The sequence below is a fragment of the Tubulanus polymorphus genome, chromosome 1 (genome assembly GCF_964204645.1).
Source record: "Tubulanus polymorphus chromosome 1, tnTubPoly1.2, whole genome shotgun sequence".
Lineage (NCBI taxonomy): Eukaryota > Metazoa > Nemertea > Palaeonemertea > Tubulaniformes > Tubulanidae > Tubulanus > Tubulanus polymorphus.
In genome coordinates this window covers 18,712,741-18,731,329 of record NC_134025.1, presented here as the reverse complement: position 1 = coordinate 18,731,329, position 18,589 = coordinate 18,712,741, and the positions used below count along the sequence as shown (strand labels likewise).

Below are 18,589 nucleotides of genomic sequence, written 5' to 3'. Positions count from 1 at the left end.
GGAATGAAAGGTTCAACTTTCGGACGACTGCTCTCATTTACAGTGGATGGTGAATCTTTAAATGCTTGCCAAAGACCATACGGTTTCTCCTGTTGTGATGTTGAAGACCCTGCAAGGTAAACATTGAAGACTCAATCGATTGACTGTTTTTATTTATTCTTAGACCGAATGTCTAGGCCTCAAATTATTTGATCTAATTTCATATCTAAAAGCTGCAAATAAAATTCTGCAGCCGGGATTCCTGCAGAAATTTTTTCCACAGAACAAACTAAGGTACCGACTGGGTAAAATTTTTGGTTCAAAAACAAAGGAGGCATACCTGGTAGTTTATAATTACTTCTTCTGTCTTTATCTATATCTTTGTGTGTTTTTGCTTTTACGTGATCAGTAATAGCAACCTTTCCCCGTGCACCAGTTTATTTCGCTGTTGCACCAGATGCATAATGCTCTTCCAGCAACACTGATTTTTCTTATACATTCAGCGAGAGGAACATTGTCGATAACGGTCTCTAACCAATTCCATTTCCACGGATTTTTAATCCTTTATCAACCCCCCCTGATGGGTCTACAGAAGAGCACCTGTCTACGATCTTACGATCATTGACGAACAAACTGCTAATAGCACCCCAGCATTCAAAACAAAACTACGGCGCGGGAAGCTTAATACAATAGACAGACAGGTAGACGCGGTGATACGCGCACGCTTATAGTTTTCACGTTAGATTATTGATTTTTTTTACACACACAATCTGATTGTACATCGTAGCGATATAAAAATAGAACGCTTTTAAGGTTCGGTTCGGTAGGCCTATGTTATCGCTAAAACAATGTCTGATTCAGAGAGAATGTCACAGAGTCCACCACCCCCCCCCCATTTCTCAACGGATTTGCACTGATCTCAAGAATGATAAAAATGGGCCCTTGTCCGCGCAAATTGGAAGATTTTCATCCCTGATCCCCCAAGAGCCCATCAGAATAAGAAAAATCAGGTCGATCGAACTCAAGATGGCCATCCTGTGACCTTTTTGTGCCATAAAATGTAGTCCTGTAGCTTCCTACTGGTTTGCCATTTTTCATTGAAATTTGTGGTGGCAATTCTATGGAAAGGGATCTTTAATACCCGAGGCAGGTATTTTGGTCAGCCAATTATCACGCACTTGGCAGCCATCTTGGTGTCATCAGTACTCATTCGTAGGTGGAAAAGTATCTTCCACATTATATTGATACCTAAGCATATACCGTTACCACAATCAATTGCCAAGTTGTAGCTCATAACATGTTCTATGATTGTGGCGAGTTTCAAGGTCATCGGTTTTTCTATATGGCCACCAGGGGTTGTTGGATATTGAAATTGTTAGATTTTTGAGCATTTGAAACCACTTTTCAAGTGGGCATGGTGTCCCTGTTAGATCAAGATCACTAGTACACTGAAAATTGGAGTTGTAGCTGCTAGAATTAAAACTTAAAATGAATTGCAGTAGCCTTCTGAGGCAAATTGGTTCATAGGTATAGGCTTGAGATCAAATTTGTACTGCCTGTTAGGATTCACTAGCTTTCAAACACCATGTGGGTACTCAGGAAGATTTTAATTTCTTTTACTTAACTTACGCATATTTATAATAAACCCGTGTCATATGACCAAATCTTTCATGACCAGCAATATCCCTGAAGAAAATGAAATACACGTTCATGTGAGATAATGTGACAGAACTATAAGGTCAATGTCAGATTAATTCTTGGAATTTTAATTTTGCAGTCTGTAAGGCTAAAAAAGATATCTTGTTAGACTGGGTCATTATAATCAGATGAAATAATAATAATAATATAATAAGATTAAGTCAATTAGCAAAAAATAACAAGTAAAATCCCACCGGCTGGGACATATTCCATGACATTTTCTATTTTCTTCAGACCCGCAGCAAGGAGTAATATGGTGTAGAGGCCATGGGATCAGATAGACACCTTAATTAGAAACTAATAAATATACAATTAATAAATCTGACTTTTTCATTTGCATATAACATACAATATTCATCTTGCATAACATATCATTAACTGTACAAGGCATGCATAACAGATGTCCGTTCATGAGCCTTCAAAATACTTATTCAAATTTTCAAAACTGAAGTCAGTCATTGATGGATTTATGATTAATGAACTCATTTCACACAGCATTAGTGTCAAGATTACTGGTAAGTTCCTTATGAACATGAAGTAATTGAGACGATCCTGGTTTTTCCAGTTAAAGTTTATCCATGAACTTTGCCATGACAGTGATTACACAAAGGGTAATCTATCTGATTTGTGCCGCAAGTTTTTACAATAAACGTAATTTCCAATTCTGACAGAAATATAACTTAGCGAACTTTCGTATAGTAATTTATCATGAATTAATCTTGCGTAAAAAGAATTTTATCATGTCAGAAGAGAAGAACAAGAATGTACGTAGGTGTGAATCTCATATCTAAGCTACATTAAGTTCCATCATATAATAGCTTTACGAGTGGCTGAGTGACCGGATAGCGCAGCCGATAACGCGCTGGTCTGACGTGCATTAGGGATCCGCTCGCACTTTTATATTCCTTATTTTCTAACGGGTTTCTGTTTGATTCATATAGGCTTATGGACATTTTATTTATAGTTTTCAAAAGTGTTGGACATACGGTCATATTAAATATGGATTTTCTTACAGCCAGGAGTTATATTGTAAGCGGATAATTCTGAACATTGTAGATATCATCTCAACATTCTATTCGCCAAACAGCCCAGCTGTGCAATACCATACAATGTTTTGAGTCAATTGAATGTGTCTGTATGTCTATCTGTCTTTCAGCTGCTGAGCTTCGTTAATGGTTTTGTAATCTGTAAATGCATTTTAACTTCGGCCAGAGGCTTATTCATATCGCCAGTTGGTCTACAAATCTTGAAACTTATCGACAATTTGTTTGTGACGAAAAGTGGATTTGAGCTAGATCGTAAACCAGGTTCAATGTAAACCAGGTTATGCATAAACACAAATTGTGTTTGATTCTAATAACGAAGTTAATTTGTCTACATAAACTTTCACAAGGTTTGTTGTCCATCATTGTTTTTTTAGTATGGATTTAGAAGTCCTTAAAATCTTACATCAACAGTGGCCAAGGACCAGAATAAATTTAATTTATAATAATATTGATAATAGTGCTTTATCAGCGATCTACAACTTACCCATACATGTATTCAAATATTTCAATAAAACATTTCATCGAATTAACAGTGATATATTCTTATCTCTGTTATTTTGTTCAGCATGTAAACTCATCAGAATAAGATTGGGTTCCTAACTCTTTGCCTGCCAGGTCTATTTTTCAGGAAATGCCGCACTTTGCAAGGATTTCCGTGTTTTTCAGAGATTCATAAAACAAAAACTAAAAGAGATCATCATCAAATTTGTTTAATTTTGTTCATCTGGTCTTGCTTTTTCATGTAAAATAAGCAGCATTTCTTCTAAAAGTGATAAAATCTGCAGCAATCACTAGTGCAGAGGGGGTATTTTGCATAAAATATGCCCATTCATGCGCGTTCAGACCCCATTTCAATAGATGATATCACTAACACACTGTATTGAACGACTGATGATAGTTTAGTAGTAAAGTCATTAAACTAACTGGTGTTGTGCGATGAATTCGCCATCTATCGTTAAAGTTAAGAAACAAGACAACCGTATCAGTACGGTTTTGGCAGGCAAGTGATGGGAGATATCGATTGTACCAGTATGTGGCGGACTAGGCTTAACCAAATCCATATCCCTTGTTTATTTTAGTCCGTATCCGCATGGGCCGATTCTTTTATGCAGTATGGATAATCCGGACGCTCCATTATTGATCAGGTGACTATTTCTGGAGAGTTCGGAGAGTCCATTCTCTCCAATCTGTCGACCGGTGTGATTGCGGAGAGACCACATAACAAAATGGCTGCCTCTGCTTCAAAGTAAGAATTTATTTTATTCTTTAAGCCGATTAAAAACATCATAGGTCGAGATAGGTGTTAGCAAGAGGTCGTATGTGTTAAATATTATACATGTATATAATTACATGAAAAAAGGAACAGTCATTTACGGGAGATGCTTCCGCAAGAAGCCATTCCGGCAATTCAATTCAATTCAATCTTTATTAAATCCGTAATAAAGTATACACTTTATAGGATAAGACAATGTTTGTTTCTGTCGATCATGACCACGTGGTCGTAAAACGTCTAAAAATTAAGACTTATTCTGTCAAATACTCAACTGCATCTATTTGTAGTGTGGTGTCTGGTGTTGCGACAAAGCAGTTGACTCTCAAAATGACAAAAGGTGAATGAGGGACATTTAACCTCCAAGACGAACTGGCCAAGGACCAGTATATGTGCGGAGTGAATCTAGCACCCCATGCTAAGGAGTCGCTCTACATTTCACAGCCACAGACCCTGGCAGAGGCAGTAAGGACAGCCCGTGGCCTCGAATCAGCCCAGGACCCGAAGCCAAAGTGGACTATCAACCAGGTGCACCCGACCCCGGAAAATGAAGGCCTAATGAGCGAGTTGGTGGGGTTGGTACTGAGCCTATCCACCAGCATGGAGACAATGGAGACTACCGTTGCCGACCTCTCCACGAGGGGAGGCGGTCCCAGTTGACAAAACATTCCATCCAGGAATGTAGACCTGTGCTGGCACTGCAGAGCCCCGGACCACCCCGCGAGTTGATGTCCCCAGGTCACATGCCGCAAATGTGGGGCACCTGGCCACTACGCAAGAGATTGTGTGCAGAGGGCGGGAAATGGAGCCTCGGGTCGATCAAGGGGCAGAGCAAACCCAACAAATTAGAGTGCCCCGAGCCTGATAAGTATGTACCCCCATACCAAAGGCCTAGGTTGGGGACAAGTCCAGCTATAGGAGGCCAAAGCACGGAGATCAAACTGGTTCAAAGTGGTGAGTATGAGATGTCTGGACACCCCGAAGATGGTTTACACCTAGATCACCTCACGACCCTCCGACAATCAGTTGACTCCCAGCCCCGCGAGACAGATTCAGTCCAAGATGTGGGGAACGTGATAAATCGGACACCAAACAATGGTTCACACCCGGACTGTCTCACAACCCCCCAGAAACCGGTCGACCTCCAGCCTTGTGAGACGGAGCCAGCCCTAGATGTGGGAATCGTGACAGGTGGGACACCATACGATGGTTTACACCCTGACTGCCACACGGCTACGAAGGACAAGACACTATCTATTGGGAATGTTTGCGTCCAGGACACGGGCTATATGTTTCGGGTTTGATCAACACAAGGGCAACTGCATCGATCCTCTTAGATGCGGGGGTCTCTTTAACCGTCCTTAGATCCCCAGTGTGGGAAGCCAGCCTAGGGGCTGGGTCCCCTCGGGATCTAAGACCTTGTAGTTGGGTCCTTACCACAGCAAATGGGCAGGCCCTGTCACTCCGGGGGGAGGCTGATGTTATCCTAGAACTAGGTGGTCTGAAATTTCAGGTACCCATGGTTATTGCCGACGAGCTTTGCTGGGTAAATGACTTCTTCCTGCGTCATAACTGTGTTCTGGATTTCTCTCGCTGCATGCTGCAGTGGGGTCTGAATGAGATACCCCTTTGGCAGAATTCTCAATCCCCAAGCTGTTGTCGAATTTAGTTGATTGGACGACCTACATACCGGCTGGTAGTGAGATGGTGGTTGCTGGCCAATTCAAGAAAAGGTTTGGTCACTACAATTCCATGCCGGGTATGATTGAGGGGAGTAAGCGTACTCAATTCTGCACGGGTAAGACCTTGGTCATCCCACAGAACAACAGGGTACCTGTCAGGTTAGCAAACTTCTCAGACGCACCACTAAGGGTCAGGCACGGTGAGCCAATTGGTTGTTTCAACCCACTGCAGTGTGTGGGGATTCTTACGGTTGCTGAAGAGGGTTGTAAACGGGAGGTTGAATTCGAAATAGACACAGGAGATTCAAAGCCGGTGAAACAGCAACCACGGAGACTCCCGCCTGGACATCGGGAATTTGTTGAGGGTTACACTGGAGAGCTACTAGAGCACGACCTAATTTGCCCCTCCAGTTCTGCTTGGGCTAGCCCAATTGTACTTGCAAGAAAAGCTGACGGTAACCTTAGACTTTGTTGCGACTATAGGAAGTTGAACGATTGTACTATCAAAGATAGCCACACGCTCGGTCGAATAGATGGCCTGCTTGAGACCTTGTCTGGTTCGTCTTGGTTTTCGACCTTGGACCTGACTAGTGGATATTGGTAGGTTCCCATCAAAGAGGAAGATAAACACAAGACTGCGTTTGTGTTCGAGAATAAGATGTATGAGTGGAATGTGATGCCTTTTGGCGTTATCAATGCACCGGCGTGTTTTACTCGCCTGATGTCGATGGCCCTCGACAAAGTTTCCTGGAAGACTGCTCCAATATACCTGGACGATATATCGTCCCTTCGGCAGACCTTACATCTCACCTTGACAAATTGGCCGAGGTTTTCTCATGTTTCCGGGCTGCGGGTATGAAACTGAAACCGAGGAAGTGTAACCTCATGCAGCGGCGGTTGGCCTTCCTTGGACATGTGGTAAGTGCAGCTGGGTTAGAGACAGACCCCACCAAAATTGACAAGGTCCTAAACTGGCCTGCACCGAAGTATGTCACCGAGGTCCAGAGTTTTCTGGGGCTGGTCACGTACTATGCTAAGTTCATAGATAACTATGCGACTATGTGTCAACCCCTACACATGCTAACCCATAAGGATCAACCCTTTACTTGGGGGGGAGGAACAGCGCCTGGCTTTTGACAAAATCAAGCATGCACTCACCCAGCCACCTGTTCTTGTTTTCCCTGACTTCGGGCCCGATGCAGCAAGATATATTTTGGACACCGATGGTCGACATGATCATTTATTTCCGACACTACCACCTGGTACTGAGAGTGAGAAAAAGGGTTTCTATGACCCACCTCCACAGATTTTAAATATTGGTGATATTGAATTGCATGACGCTGCCCTTTATTGTAATATCCAGACAAACAAGGCATGGGCCGCTGCTTCATTGGACACAGGCGCTGGTTGTACCTTACTTCACTCAAAATCCTGGGAGGCCAGCCAACCTAGGGGTAGTCGAGCAGAATGATAGCGTTACCACTGCAAATGGGCAGGATATGTGTATACGGGGGATTGCCGATGCAACTCATGGGATAAGTGGCTTAGAATTCCTGATGGTTATCTCAGACGACCTTGCACAAGACTGTTCATTGGGATAATGACTTCCTGACGAGATTGAGATGCAACATAGATTGTGGAAAAGGGACCCTCTAGATGGGACTAATCGAAGTTCCCCTATGCCGAAACCGAAAACGCACCAGTACATGTGGTGTTTTTCTGAAGAAGACCCAGTATATTCCTCCTGGTTCTGAAATATTTGGTAACTCCCACAACGACCATACCCCACCGATGGAATTCGAGATAAATGCTGATAATGCAAACCCACAAGACAGACCAAGACATTTACATTGCAAGACGAGAATTTGTCGAAGGTCAGACTGAGAAGCTGCTGGAGAATGGGGTAATACGCCATTCGCACAGTGCGTGGGCAAGCCCAATTGTGCTGGCCAAAAAGGCAGACAATTTTTTGAGACTTGAGGCTGGGATTACCGTAAACTCAATCAGAAAACCGTCAAAGATTCCCACCCTGAAGGTCGTATTGACAGCACGCTCAAAGCGTTGGCAGGTGCCACATGGTATAGCACGTTGGATTTAATGTGTGGATACTGGCAGGTGACGATTAAGGAGTCAGACAAAGCTAAAACTGCATTCACAATGGAGTGCCATCTTTATGAATGGAATGTTATGCCTTTTGGGTTGTGCAATGCACCTGATTGTTTTTCGAGACTTGTCCATGGCTTTAGATGAGGTCGCTTGGAAATCCTGTTTAATCTACTAAGATGATGTGATTGTATCCTCATCAGAGCTAGCATCACACCTAAGTTGACTCGACCAAGTTTTTAAATGTTTCTCAAAGGCAAATTTGAAGTTGAAACCTAGCAAATGCTCTCTGTGGAAGAAACAAATTAAATTTCTGGGACAAACTGTCAGCCTACTACCTTTATCACCAGGTATCAACCTCATAAAAATTAGTGCCCCCATACAGTTAACATTTAAGGACCTAGTATATGCCCAACAGGCAGATCCAGAAATCTAGTTGGTTCACACGGCTTTGGAGGTTGAAAAGGGTAAACCCACAGACACAACTTAAGGCAGTGTGGCAGATTGATGAGGAGCCTGTTTGATTTGTTTGAGTGTTTACACCTTCAAAACGGTTTACTAGTCCTCAGACCACTACCAGGTTCCGCAGATCGATCACACCGTGTAGTTCTCCCATCGAACACCACTGAAAAAGCAATCACTGAGTTGCATCAAGGGTTTGCCGGCCGGCATATGGGAGTGGGAGTTACAAAAAAGGAACTCGAAGTAAGGCAACAATTTTGGGCGATGGGACTTACTGCCATGGTGTGACATTTCATAAAAATGTGCAGAACATGTGGCGAATGTAAATCACCTGCCAAAATGTCTAAAGCACCTTGTGTCAATACCAGTTGGTTGGTATGGCCAACAAATACATGTCAATATTATTGGTCCCTTGCGTCTAAACAAGAAAAGGTGACTGCTATATATCAGCAGCACAAGATGCTTTTACGAAGTGGCCAGAGGCATGGCCTCTACGGAATGATAAGGCCCACACGGTTGCACGAAAGATAGTGATGAATGGACCACCCAATATGGGTGCCCAGAAAGTATCTATTCTGACCAGGGGTGAACTTTTGTCAGATGTTTTCAGTGACATGTGTAGCATACAAGGCATTGAGAAGTCGCGAACAACTGCATATCATCCCATGCATAAGTAGATCCGCCATGGGAAATGGCCAGGGCCATATGTCGTGACACATAAGTATTCTGAAGTCTTACAAGGGCATCGCGGAAACTCCTCTTCATAACAAAAAGCCCATCATCAAGACAGTCCATTTCAATGACATGAAAACTTGCTACTGGGAGCCAACTGGAGAGAACCCAGTCTTTAGGCAGGAGAAAAGACTTGGGAGGAAGCCGAGGGAGCTGCAAAAAACCTTCTGAGATTTCTTCAGAGGAGTCAGTCGACGATGATTACATTATGTGGGGACCGAATCATAAAACTCCAGAATCTGCCAGCAAGCAAAATCGCTTGGCTGAAATAGAGGTGCTTCTGAGCAGCCCATTCAAGATTTGATTTCCCTGCACCCCAGAGGGAGTAGGAAATGGAGGAAGTGGTTGAAAAAAGAAACCGAAACGCTGACTTTGCCCTCGTAACTAGTTGCAACCCCTGAAAAGATTTCGCGAAAACAGACTAAATGTTTTAAATGCGAAGGACTAAGGTCACGAATAGCACGTAAGAAAGTACTTTGGTTGATGAGGGGTGGAAGTTTGTAACAGGCAAATACTGAATATGTTGACTTGCGTTAGACTTGACAGAGAAAGCTCGTTATAAGTAATAATAAGCCTACTTACCTTCACATGGTTACTGTGGTGCTTACTCCTGTTGAGATCCCTAACCAGATTATATCACTAACTTTTAATTTCTCTATATTTTGATTTGTTGGGTCTAGGATGTGCAAAGGAAAGGAACTTGAAATGGATGTACAAGAACTCGACACCATGAAGTGCAGCCCAATTGTTGTAGATGAGAAGGCGAAACTACGTAGATCTGTTATGCAGTATATTTAGGGTTTTCTGTTTCTTCACAGAAAACCCTGAGATTTACGTGATTATTATAAGGGTTTTCTGTTACATTACAGAAAACCCTATTGAGATTTGCGTATTTCTTATTATTATTAGGGTTTCTGCTGCTTTCGCAGAAACCCTATTGTAATTCTGTTGATTATTATTATTATTATTATTATTATTATATTCTTTTCACACTGGATCATACTGAAAGGATATAAACAACTTCAATTTACTTTCACTGTCGGTGAAACCATTCTGTATCACAAGTACTACGCTGCATTGACAAATACTGTATATGATATTAATTAGAATTGCACTTTACTCACTGTGAGCCTCTAAACATCAAAATTTAAGCCCGATTCAAACAGTATCCATATACGTATGTGTATTGCCTACGTGTCATTCCCACAGCGCCTCCTAAATACGTGTGTTTGTGTCTGTGTCCTTATATAGATAGAGCTGAGTTGTTGTAGATCTGTAGTAAACACGTAAGCAGTGGTGATATTTTTATCTCTTCCTTCTACGAATCGATTGTTGAATTAGGACATTGCTCGACTGAACGCAACTGAGGAATTTTTAATAACCTTGTTTGTGTTTGTGCCGTATACAAGTTAGAGAGCTGGCAACACTAGTAGTGAGCATCATAGGCTTTAATACTTCGAATTTGGCTAGTAACAAGAATATTGCTCAACGGTTTTACTTGAAACACGAAACGTGAGATGTACAGAATTCAGGTACCTTGAGGTAAGTCTAATGGCTCTTTGATTGGGGACCCCGTTAACCCACCAGGGGGCGTTTTACTTTTGAAAATTCTGACATCGAAAAGTTACTGTGAGAAAAATTTTTGTCTTTGAGTTTTCAGCTTCGGCCGGGCACAATAGTTGTTCATGACAGCCCGGAGGCTAAAGAAGTCAATAGCACGTCCTATCTGCGATTAACCGTTTGGGCTCTACGGGCTCGAAAATGGGACCCCAAATTTTTCAAACAGATTTTTGCTCCTAGCTCCTTAACCGGTGGAGATAGAATTGTGGTTGTAAGGAGTGATCAGTAGCCCTTGACAGGATGCTTGTATTGATGTATGGTATAACTATGTAACTCATATGGTTCTCCAGTAGCGCCACCTACAAGACGCTGGAAAACACATTTTCATCTATATCGACTAAGGGTATCAATGGATTTCTATAAAAATTGATACACATGTACCTGGTTAGTAAATGCAACGAACCCCTCACATGATTAGTTCCTATTTTAACCACTAGGGGGCGTAAATTTTGAAAAATCGATTTCCGCATCCATTTTTCGTATGTAATGCGGTCTGTTTATTATGAAAATCACAAAACTTGGTATAAGTACAAAGACACGTGTGTAATATGCCAACCTGCATGATCAGTTCATACAACTGCCACCTGGGGACTGTGAAAACTGTGAAGACGATTTTTGCTCCTAGGTCCTTAACCGTTGGTGATAGAATCGAGGTTGCAATGTGTGGTTAGTACCCCTTTACAAGACACTTGTATTAGTGTAAGGTTTAAGTAGGTAACTCATATGGTGCTCCAGTAGCGCTACCTACAAATTGTTGGAAATGCATTTTCATTGATATCTACTTATCGGATGGAGGGATTTTTATGAAAATTGATACACATGTACTTTGTTACGAGGGAATGGTAGAACACTGTATCACCTATTTTCTTGAAGTTATTTTCCCTAAACTTGGTACATCATTACTTTGCACTTACGAGCCATGGGTCAACATATCCATGATATGGGCTGACCCATGATACAGGCTGACCCCTAGGTGGCGCTTCTTCTCAGATAGTAGTACGTAATGAACTGATTTCAGTGAAATCTTTTGCAACCTTCCTAGTATGGTATTTAACCCGGCAAGGCAGAAACCCTTTATCGCTGCTTTGCAGCTATATTTAGGGTTTTCTGTTACATCTAAGAAAACCCTATTGAGATTCGCATGTTTGTTCTTATTATTATTTCATGTCACACTATTTTCACTAAAAGAACTAAGGCTTTGTTACCTTGCCGCTGTTGTCGATACAATCCGTATGATATCGTTCAGCTCACTGAGATCTACAAATACTCCGCATGTTTTTTCACGAATCATCGTTACAAAAGCACTGTCGGGCCGTAAACATCGAAAATTTAGCCCCATCCAATGGGGCGACATGTTTTTCGAGTCATCCCGAAATCAACCCGCAGGCCGATTGTCACTTCGATTATCAATTCAAGTAAAAATGAACTAATTTATTGCCGCAGACTTCACATTCGGCCGCGGTCTTCAAACAGTAATTTTAACAATAGCCCATTTTCCTCATCAAATCATATTACCGATACACTGGAAATTTACTACTTTAAAAGCACTTTCGAGCCGTAAACATCGACGAATCGACGTGTGTCACTACATCGTCGTTTCGGGGATCAGCTGCGAGTTTCCCCTTATCATGAGAATCAAATCGAGTACAAATTCGTTTATTACTACCAGTGATTTGGCTGCGGGTTTCAAGGAGTTAGTTTAACAATACCTATTTTTCTTTACCAAATTAACCATGTATTTACTAAAAAAAATCTTTAGTGTACTGTAGAGTCGTAGGCCTAAACTAAACACGCCGAAGAGATATAGCGGAGAAAAGCTGTTATGTCGACGAGGTATCAAAATAAAAGAATATATTACTTTATTCGGCCGCGGGCTTCAACCTCTATATCAATACCATCAATACTCTATATTTCCTACAGTACATACCGATCATTGTCAAATGCACAAGGTATTTACTAAATACAAGTATATAACACACTCCTTTCCGTATGCTGGACTCACACTTGAAATTTGGAGTAAGCGTTTGCTGTGGGGGTAAGGAGATCGTTCGCTATGTCGCTTGAAGTGTTTATCGAGTTTTACTCGGCTTTAGGCCTACCGGAGTATAATTGTTGCGTTTATTAACGGGCTCATTGGATTGAACTTCAAAACAAAATTTTCGACATTTAGGAGGGTTGTTATTCAATAGGCCCACGACCAATCTGTCCGGATGTGACACAAGTGACACAACTGAGATGAAGCATTGCAACCGTGCTGTTTAAGTAAATCTGATCATATGACAACTGTTGACTCAGATAGCAGTGGGAGGATGTTGTTATAGACTACAAGCAGTCCATATAAAAATCCTGTTATGCCTTTTACTTTTCTTCTTCAATAAAACAAGAGTTCAAGAATTAATCTTCCTCAATCCATTAGATAAAATTCTTTCTTTTAATTCTTTTAATTTGTAAATGACCTTTGCAACTGGTAATTTATAAATGCATAAATATTTACCACAACTGCAGATTAACTTTTGTATGTTCATCCCACTGCAATGTCTTCAATGCAAAGTCAACACCAATTGTCAGCTTGTAATTTGGAGAGAAAAATCCTAAAATTTGATAGATACAAAATATGACGTCATTATGACCAAGTTGAACTGCAAAATAGTAACATGAGAAAATCAGGATTAATAATGCTGTTTTCATTTTCCCCTCATAATCAGTTGGAAAGGCAATTTTTCCAAAAATTCCTTGAATTATTCTGGGAGAAGTTTTAAAATTGTATTACAATCATTTTCTATTTTCCTTTTTCTTTAATGATTGAGTGTTGTATAAAAAGGAAACATCAAGAATATCTTCGATGTACAATCAGTTTTCTGATATCATACACAAGTAGAAATTCCTGAAATTAGCATTAGCTGAAAGCCGGGGATGGAATCTCGTCACCTCTTAATAATAAAAGTACTATTGATATAATTCTCCAGTAGCTAGTATCTGGGTCAGGGTGTGAGGTATTGCTATTCAGAGACACAGCGATTTTGATAAATGAAATCATTTTGACAAAATATTGAATGAAACAAAAATAGATTTCTCACGCCTGAGCTAAGGTTACGATGATGGGTCAAAGTGAGGGTTCTTACAGAATACTATATTGTATATGGTGATGTACAAGTTGACCTAGAATAAGTCAAGGTGAAACTATTCAAAAGTGGCCATTCCCGATTCTTTACTGCCGATGTCAATGCGGATATATCACTACGCGATTGCTTAACCCCCTCTCATCTGCCACATAACTAACAAGAAAAAATGCGATAGAATAACTGTTTGGACCATTAAATCAGAAATCTTGTGATGCTTTCTTGTAGGGAATAATTGACACATTATTTTGAGTAATTTTCAACTGTTTCTAATGTTTTACGTGAACGGAGTGACAATTTGAAGGTGCTGTGAAAATGAGATGAGTCTGATGCACTTTTTTTTACTGCGACTTTCGATCAATTTTATTAGCATTGGCATGACGTCATAGACTTTACGCTGATATGTCATCATAACATATAATTGAACCCCCTCCCCTGTACAGACCCTGTACGGATCAGACATAACCGCCCATCATGCGTACGTAATAAATGACTGGTCCCTTGTTCAGCCCTTGACTTGACATCCTCACTAATTTATTGTGATGATCCCTATAACCAGAGGTACTCGGGTGAATTGCTCCTGGACTAAATGAATCTTTTTGGAATCTAGATAATGTTTTGGTTCTAATTCTGGCCAATGAATACCAGGTGAATATTCATATTACGACATAATTATATACTGTGTTATAATGAGCTTTGACTGCAGTAGTACTGAATAAAATGTTTATAATATAGTGAACCTCGCCTACTTGGACATGGCTAGCGTGGACTTTTAACGAACTCAGACAAAAATGAAATCATTTTTCTGACTTCCTGATGCATTTCCCTATCTTTAACAAAAGACTTTCCTTACCTCGGACGAATTTTGCCGGAGTTAGACGAGCTTTACTGGGCACAGATGTTTGGAGTATACTTGATTTAGGCAACTTCATGAACTTTTACCCAACCCCCACTCAAAGAAAGGATAATTGGTATTTTAGCTGGAGAATTACAACACTTTTATGACTGAAAAAAAATTTGAACTGAAAATGTTTACCTTCTGTATATCTTTTAATGATGGAGGTCTTTCCTGAAAAAATCAAAATCCATTCATTACCAAAGAGAACCTTCTATAATAAGATAAAATCCCACTATTTAAAGATTTAAAGAATTTAAAAACCAGAATTTATTTATTAAATCTAAAATATTTAAAAGACACAACGTTTCGATCTCACCCTAGAGATCATCGTCAGGTGTGACACCTATCCGTTCACCACGTTTGAGTGTGGTCATCGTTCTAGAACCTTCTATCATTGAAATAACGGTTAGGGTGTATCTATGGGGATACCAGATAACCCATCCTCAGGGTTTCTTAGTACCCCTGATGACTACTTAGATTCTCCTAACTCATTCAATCCGGAATACCCAAATTCAAAAATCGCGAGCAGCAGACTGAATTTCCTCCATTTTGGTTAACAGGGGATTCCCCCTCTGGTACTTCTCATGATCAATAGTGTCTATGACGCGTTGCGTAGAGGATTCCATGGATTTCCCTCACATAATTTATGATAATGTTTACTTGCATTCTGATTGGTTAAAATCACATGTAGTTTGAATGTAGGCAGTGTTAACATTCGTGAAATTCAAGAAAGCCGCTCTCAGCGGCTTTCCGTATGCAATGGGAAATACCGGCGAGCTGCTGACAGCGGCTTAACGTAGTTATTGAGTTAATGACAGCGGTAGAGAATTATGTAATTGGTGCAGCATTTACAAAATCTGTACTGCAAATGCTATGTTTAGGGGCATGCACCTCCAGGCGTGTAGGAGTGTTCTAGCAGATTTGTATAAAGTCAATAACTCCTGAAGATACATAGGTGTGGCATTGTTAAGACATTCAAAGATTATTAAACAAATCCAGGAAGAAAGACACTCTAAATATTTGGATGGATATATGAAAGCTGTGGGTACTGGAGTGTGTAATGGGTAGTGTAGTGCACACAGATCACATTGCTCAATGGGGTTTGGTCCAGGACTCGCGAGATTTTCAACAACAAGGAACTAGCGTGTAATAAATGATGACTTGAATTGCATGACTACCTACCACCCCTCATTATTGTTGGAAAACTTAACGTTCGGCACTGACTAAAAATTAGTAATAACATTTTAGAAATGGCCTGAATTTTTTAGGTTCTATCCCATTTTTATTTTAAAATTGCGATTGGTATAATTTTTTTTTAAACGGCCGTTAAGGCTTCATATTTCGTCTGCAATTCACTGCAAATAGTTACGCAACGACGCACATTTTAGTGTTTTTTGCAGCTGTACGCTCAATCGGCACCGTTCGTGACTAGCATCATTGCGGAATTATCATTAATTAACATCGCCATATCACATCATCAACTTACATTGTGCCCTAAAACCCTAACAGCCGAAATAATTGAAATGCACACACGATTTCTATCATTGAAAATTGAGAGAGTGGCCATGTTTGTGATTGCTGCTTCGCGTAAATCCCGCGCCGTGGCGCAACTGCGCGGAGTGGGGCTGATACGTCTAGGCATTATGTGTTCACGCTCTTTGGTTTTACCTTTCTGTGAGGGAGTAAGTACATTTTTATATTTAAGTCATGTTATTCTTTGTTCTCACCAGTACTTGCACCACTTTTTCTATGATTTATTGTGTTAACCCATTAGACGCAGTGACTTCATATTCATGTTCCAGAATAAAAAATGCTTTCATAAGCCAATTGAATTTGCATTTAAGATAAGAAGAGATGCAGTGTGAAAACCACTGCAAATGATGCATTACAACCATTGGTTCTTCTTTCAGATAATTATACAGGCTTTCCATCGCTGTATAGATTTGGTCAATCATTGGTAAAAAGTTTGACCTTTGACCCCCTCAAAATATATGTGGCGCTATTGTACTGAGGATGTTGGCGGACGTTCTGCGGCAAAACAAGTCGAACATCTACGACGTTCAGTGGTCTAATGGGTTCCACGTGATGTCACTGGGGACACAAAACATAAAGGATGCGTTATCGGCGATGTGATTGGAGTGTTACTAAAGCTGTGAACCCTGTTATACCCCAAATATTGGTCCTCAACATGCCGCATCACTGACACGTGCTGCAGCTATCCCTGAGAGAGAGCATGTAGTCTCCCTCTGTGCATACTATTGAACTTTAAGTGAGAAGTGTACCTCTTTTTAGGCAAGATTTCTCGGTGCATACCATGTGAACTCTAATAATCAGCCTATCAAAAATATACGGTGGTAATAATATTCTACATGCATGTTTAGTGTGGTTTACATTTCTCATTTTAGATATCTTTTCATTAAACCTTCGATGCAATACTTCTTTTATATTTTACTCTGGATGTGCAATGCACTGAATCGTAAAATAAATTTCAGTCAGTCCAATGGGACCTACGTTTTAGTGTGATATACTTTATCGAGGATGTTATTTTAACATTTTCCAATCCCAGTTTTGGCCAAGGGAACCAGTCACATTTGTGAGCGATAAGAGTTGGCATTGAGCCAGTTATATGTAAAATCGGGGAATGTATCTTTATGTGAAAATTTTTTTCATTGGTTTTGCAGCCTAAATGACATATAATTGAGGCGATTGAAGACATGAAAAACCTCCATCGATGACATGGTTGGCATGGTTAAAATTTCTCAATCAACTGTTTTTGCGGGAAAATTCTTAGCTCTTGCATACAAAATTGCGATGATCTTGATTGGGGGAATTGTCTCTACAAGCGAAATGTGATTGGCTGTTTTTGGGATATATGGTGAATTCCAGGAATTTCAGGGGGCTTCAGAGGCAAGGTGCAGACCGAAAATATATTTTGGAATTACTAACAAGATAATTCAAAATGGCCACCCTGGTGTAATTCAACCCCTGGTGTAAGAGCTAGAAGTTTTAAAACTAGTATCAGTAAGTCTAACCGTAAGTGCTCTATGTCCAATCACAATTTTGGACCAGTGTAGAAAATTCTTCAAAACCCATGTTTAATGGAAAGGATTCATTACCACGAATAATTTGTGTTGCTGCAAAAGAATTAAATGCGACTTCTGTAGCAAATGGCACCCTACTAGCCTCCACAGAGATGTACGAAAGTTTCTTTTGGACATCTTAACCATCAAGATGTCGGGGGCAAAAAACATCTCACGAGGAGTCAGATAATGCACGAGGAAGATCCAATGTCAAGAAGGATGAGAAAACCCGGAAGTAAAACGGTAGATGATACCGCAGGTTCACGCCCCCCCCCCCCCCCCCAAGAAAATTTTGAAATTCAAGGGGTTTTTGGAGCATCTGAGGCCCATTTTCCAGCATTGACTAAACAAAATAGACTGCTGCCACGCGCGGTTGATCATTTGTTGTTTATGTCTCGAGTAAATGAAAAGGATGGCTCTGACTATATCCAAATGTTATATACATATAGTGAGACAAATTACGTTGAAGCCCTAGCTGCATGTTTTAGATATTAAAATAATGAACGCGACTGCAAATTCAAGAAATAAATCTCCTGCGCAGCGGTATTATATACAATTATTAATTTGTTGAAACTCGCGCTGACAGGTGGCTTGATGTTTCGCAACGACGTTGTATATGAGCAATTTAGAGATCGTAGCACCGGTTCAGATGCTTTTACCGTCTGTTCATTAAGTGTGCTATGATCTCAACTCACAAATTTTCCTCAAAACTATATACACTACCAGGTACCACCCTCCAATTTCTCAACGGATCTACATGAATCACAAGAATGATAAAAATAGATATCAAACTGCGGACTCGCCCATTTCCGCGTAATATTTTCATCCCTGTATAACCTATTTTATTGACTTGGTCGTATTCATTCAAAGCTGTTCTCATCAAGCCAAAAATTACTGGTT

The 18,589-nt window shown here is 40.5% G+C and overlaps 1 protein-coding gene across 1 annotated transcript in view; it reads right to left on the bottom strand.

The window, feature by feature from the left end:
* The window catches only part of LOC141915451 (ras-related protein Rab-32-like), a 57,290-nt gene that overhangs the window by 30,216 nt on the left and 8,485 nt on the right, over positions 1-18,589 (bottom strand). Inside the window, exons 2-4 of the mRNA XM_074806984.1 lie at positions 14,748-14,780; positions 13,087-13,183; positions 1,609-1,665 (exon numbers count right to left, since the gene is read on the bottom strand). Coding sequence (XP_074663085.1) covers positions 1,609-1,665; positions 13,087-13,183; positions 14,748-14,780 — 187 coding nt within the window. The remainder of the gene's footprint in view (positions 1-1,608; positions 1,666-13,086; positions 13,184-14,747; positions 14,781-18,589) is intronic.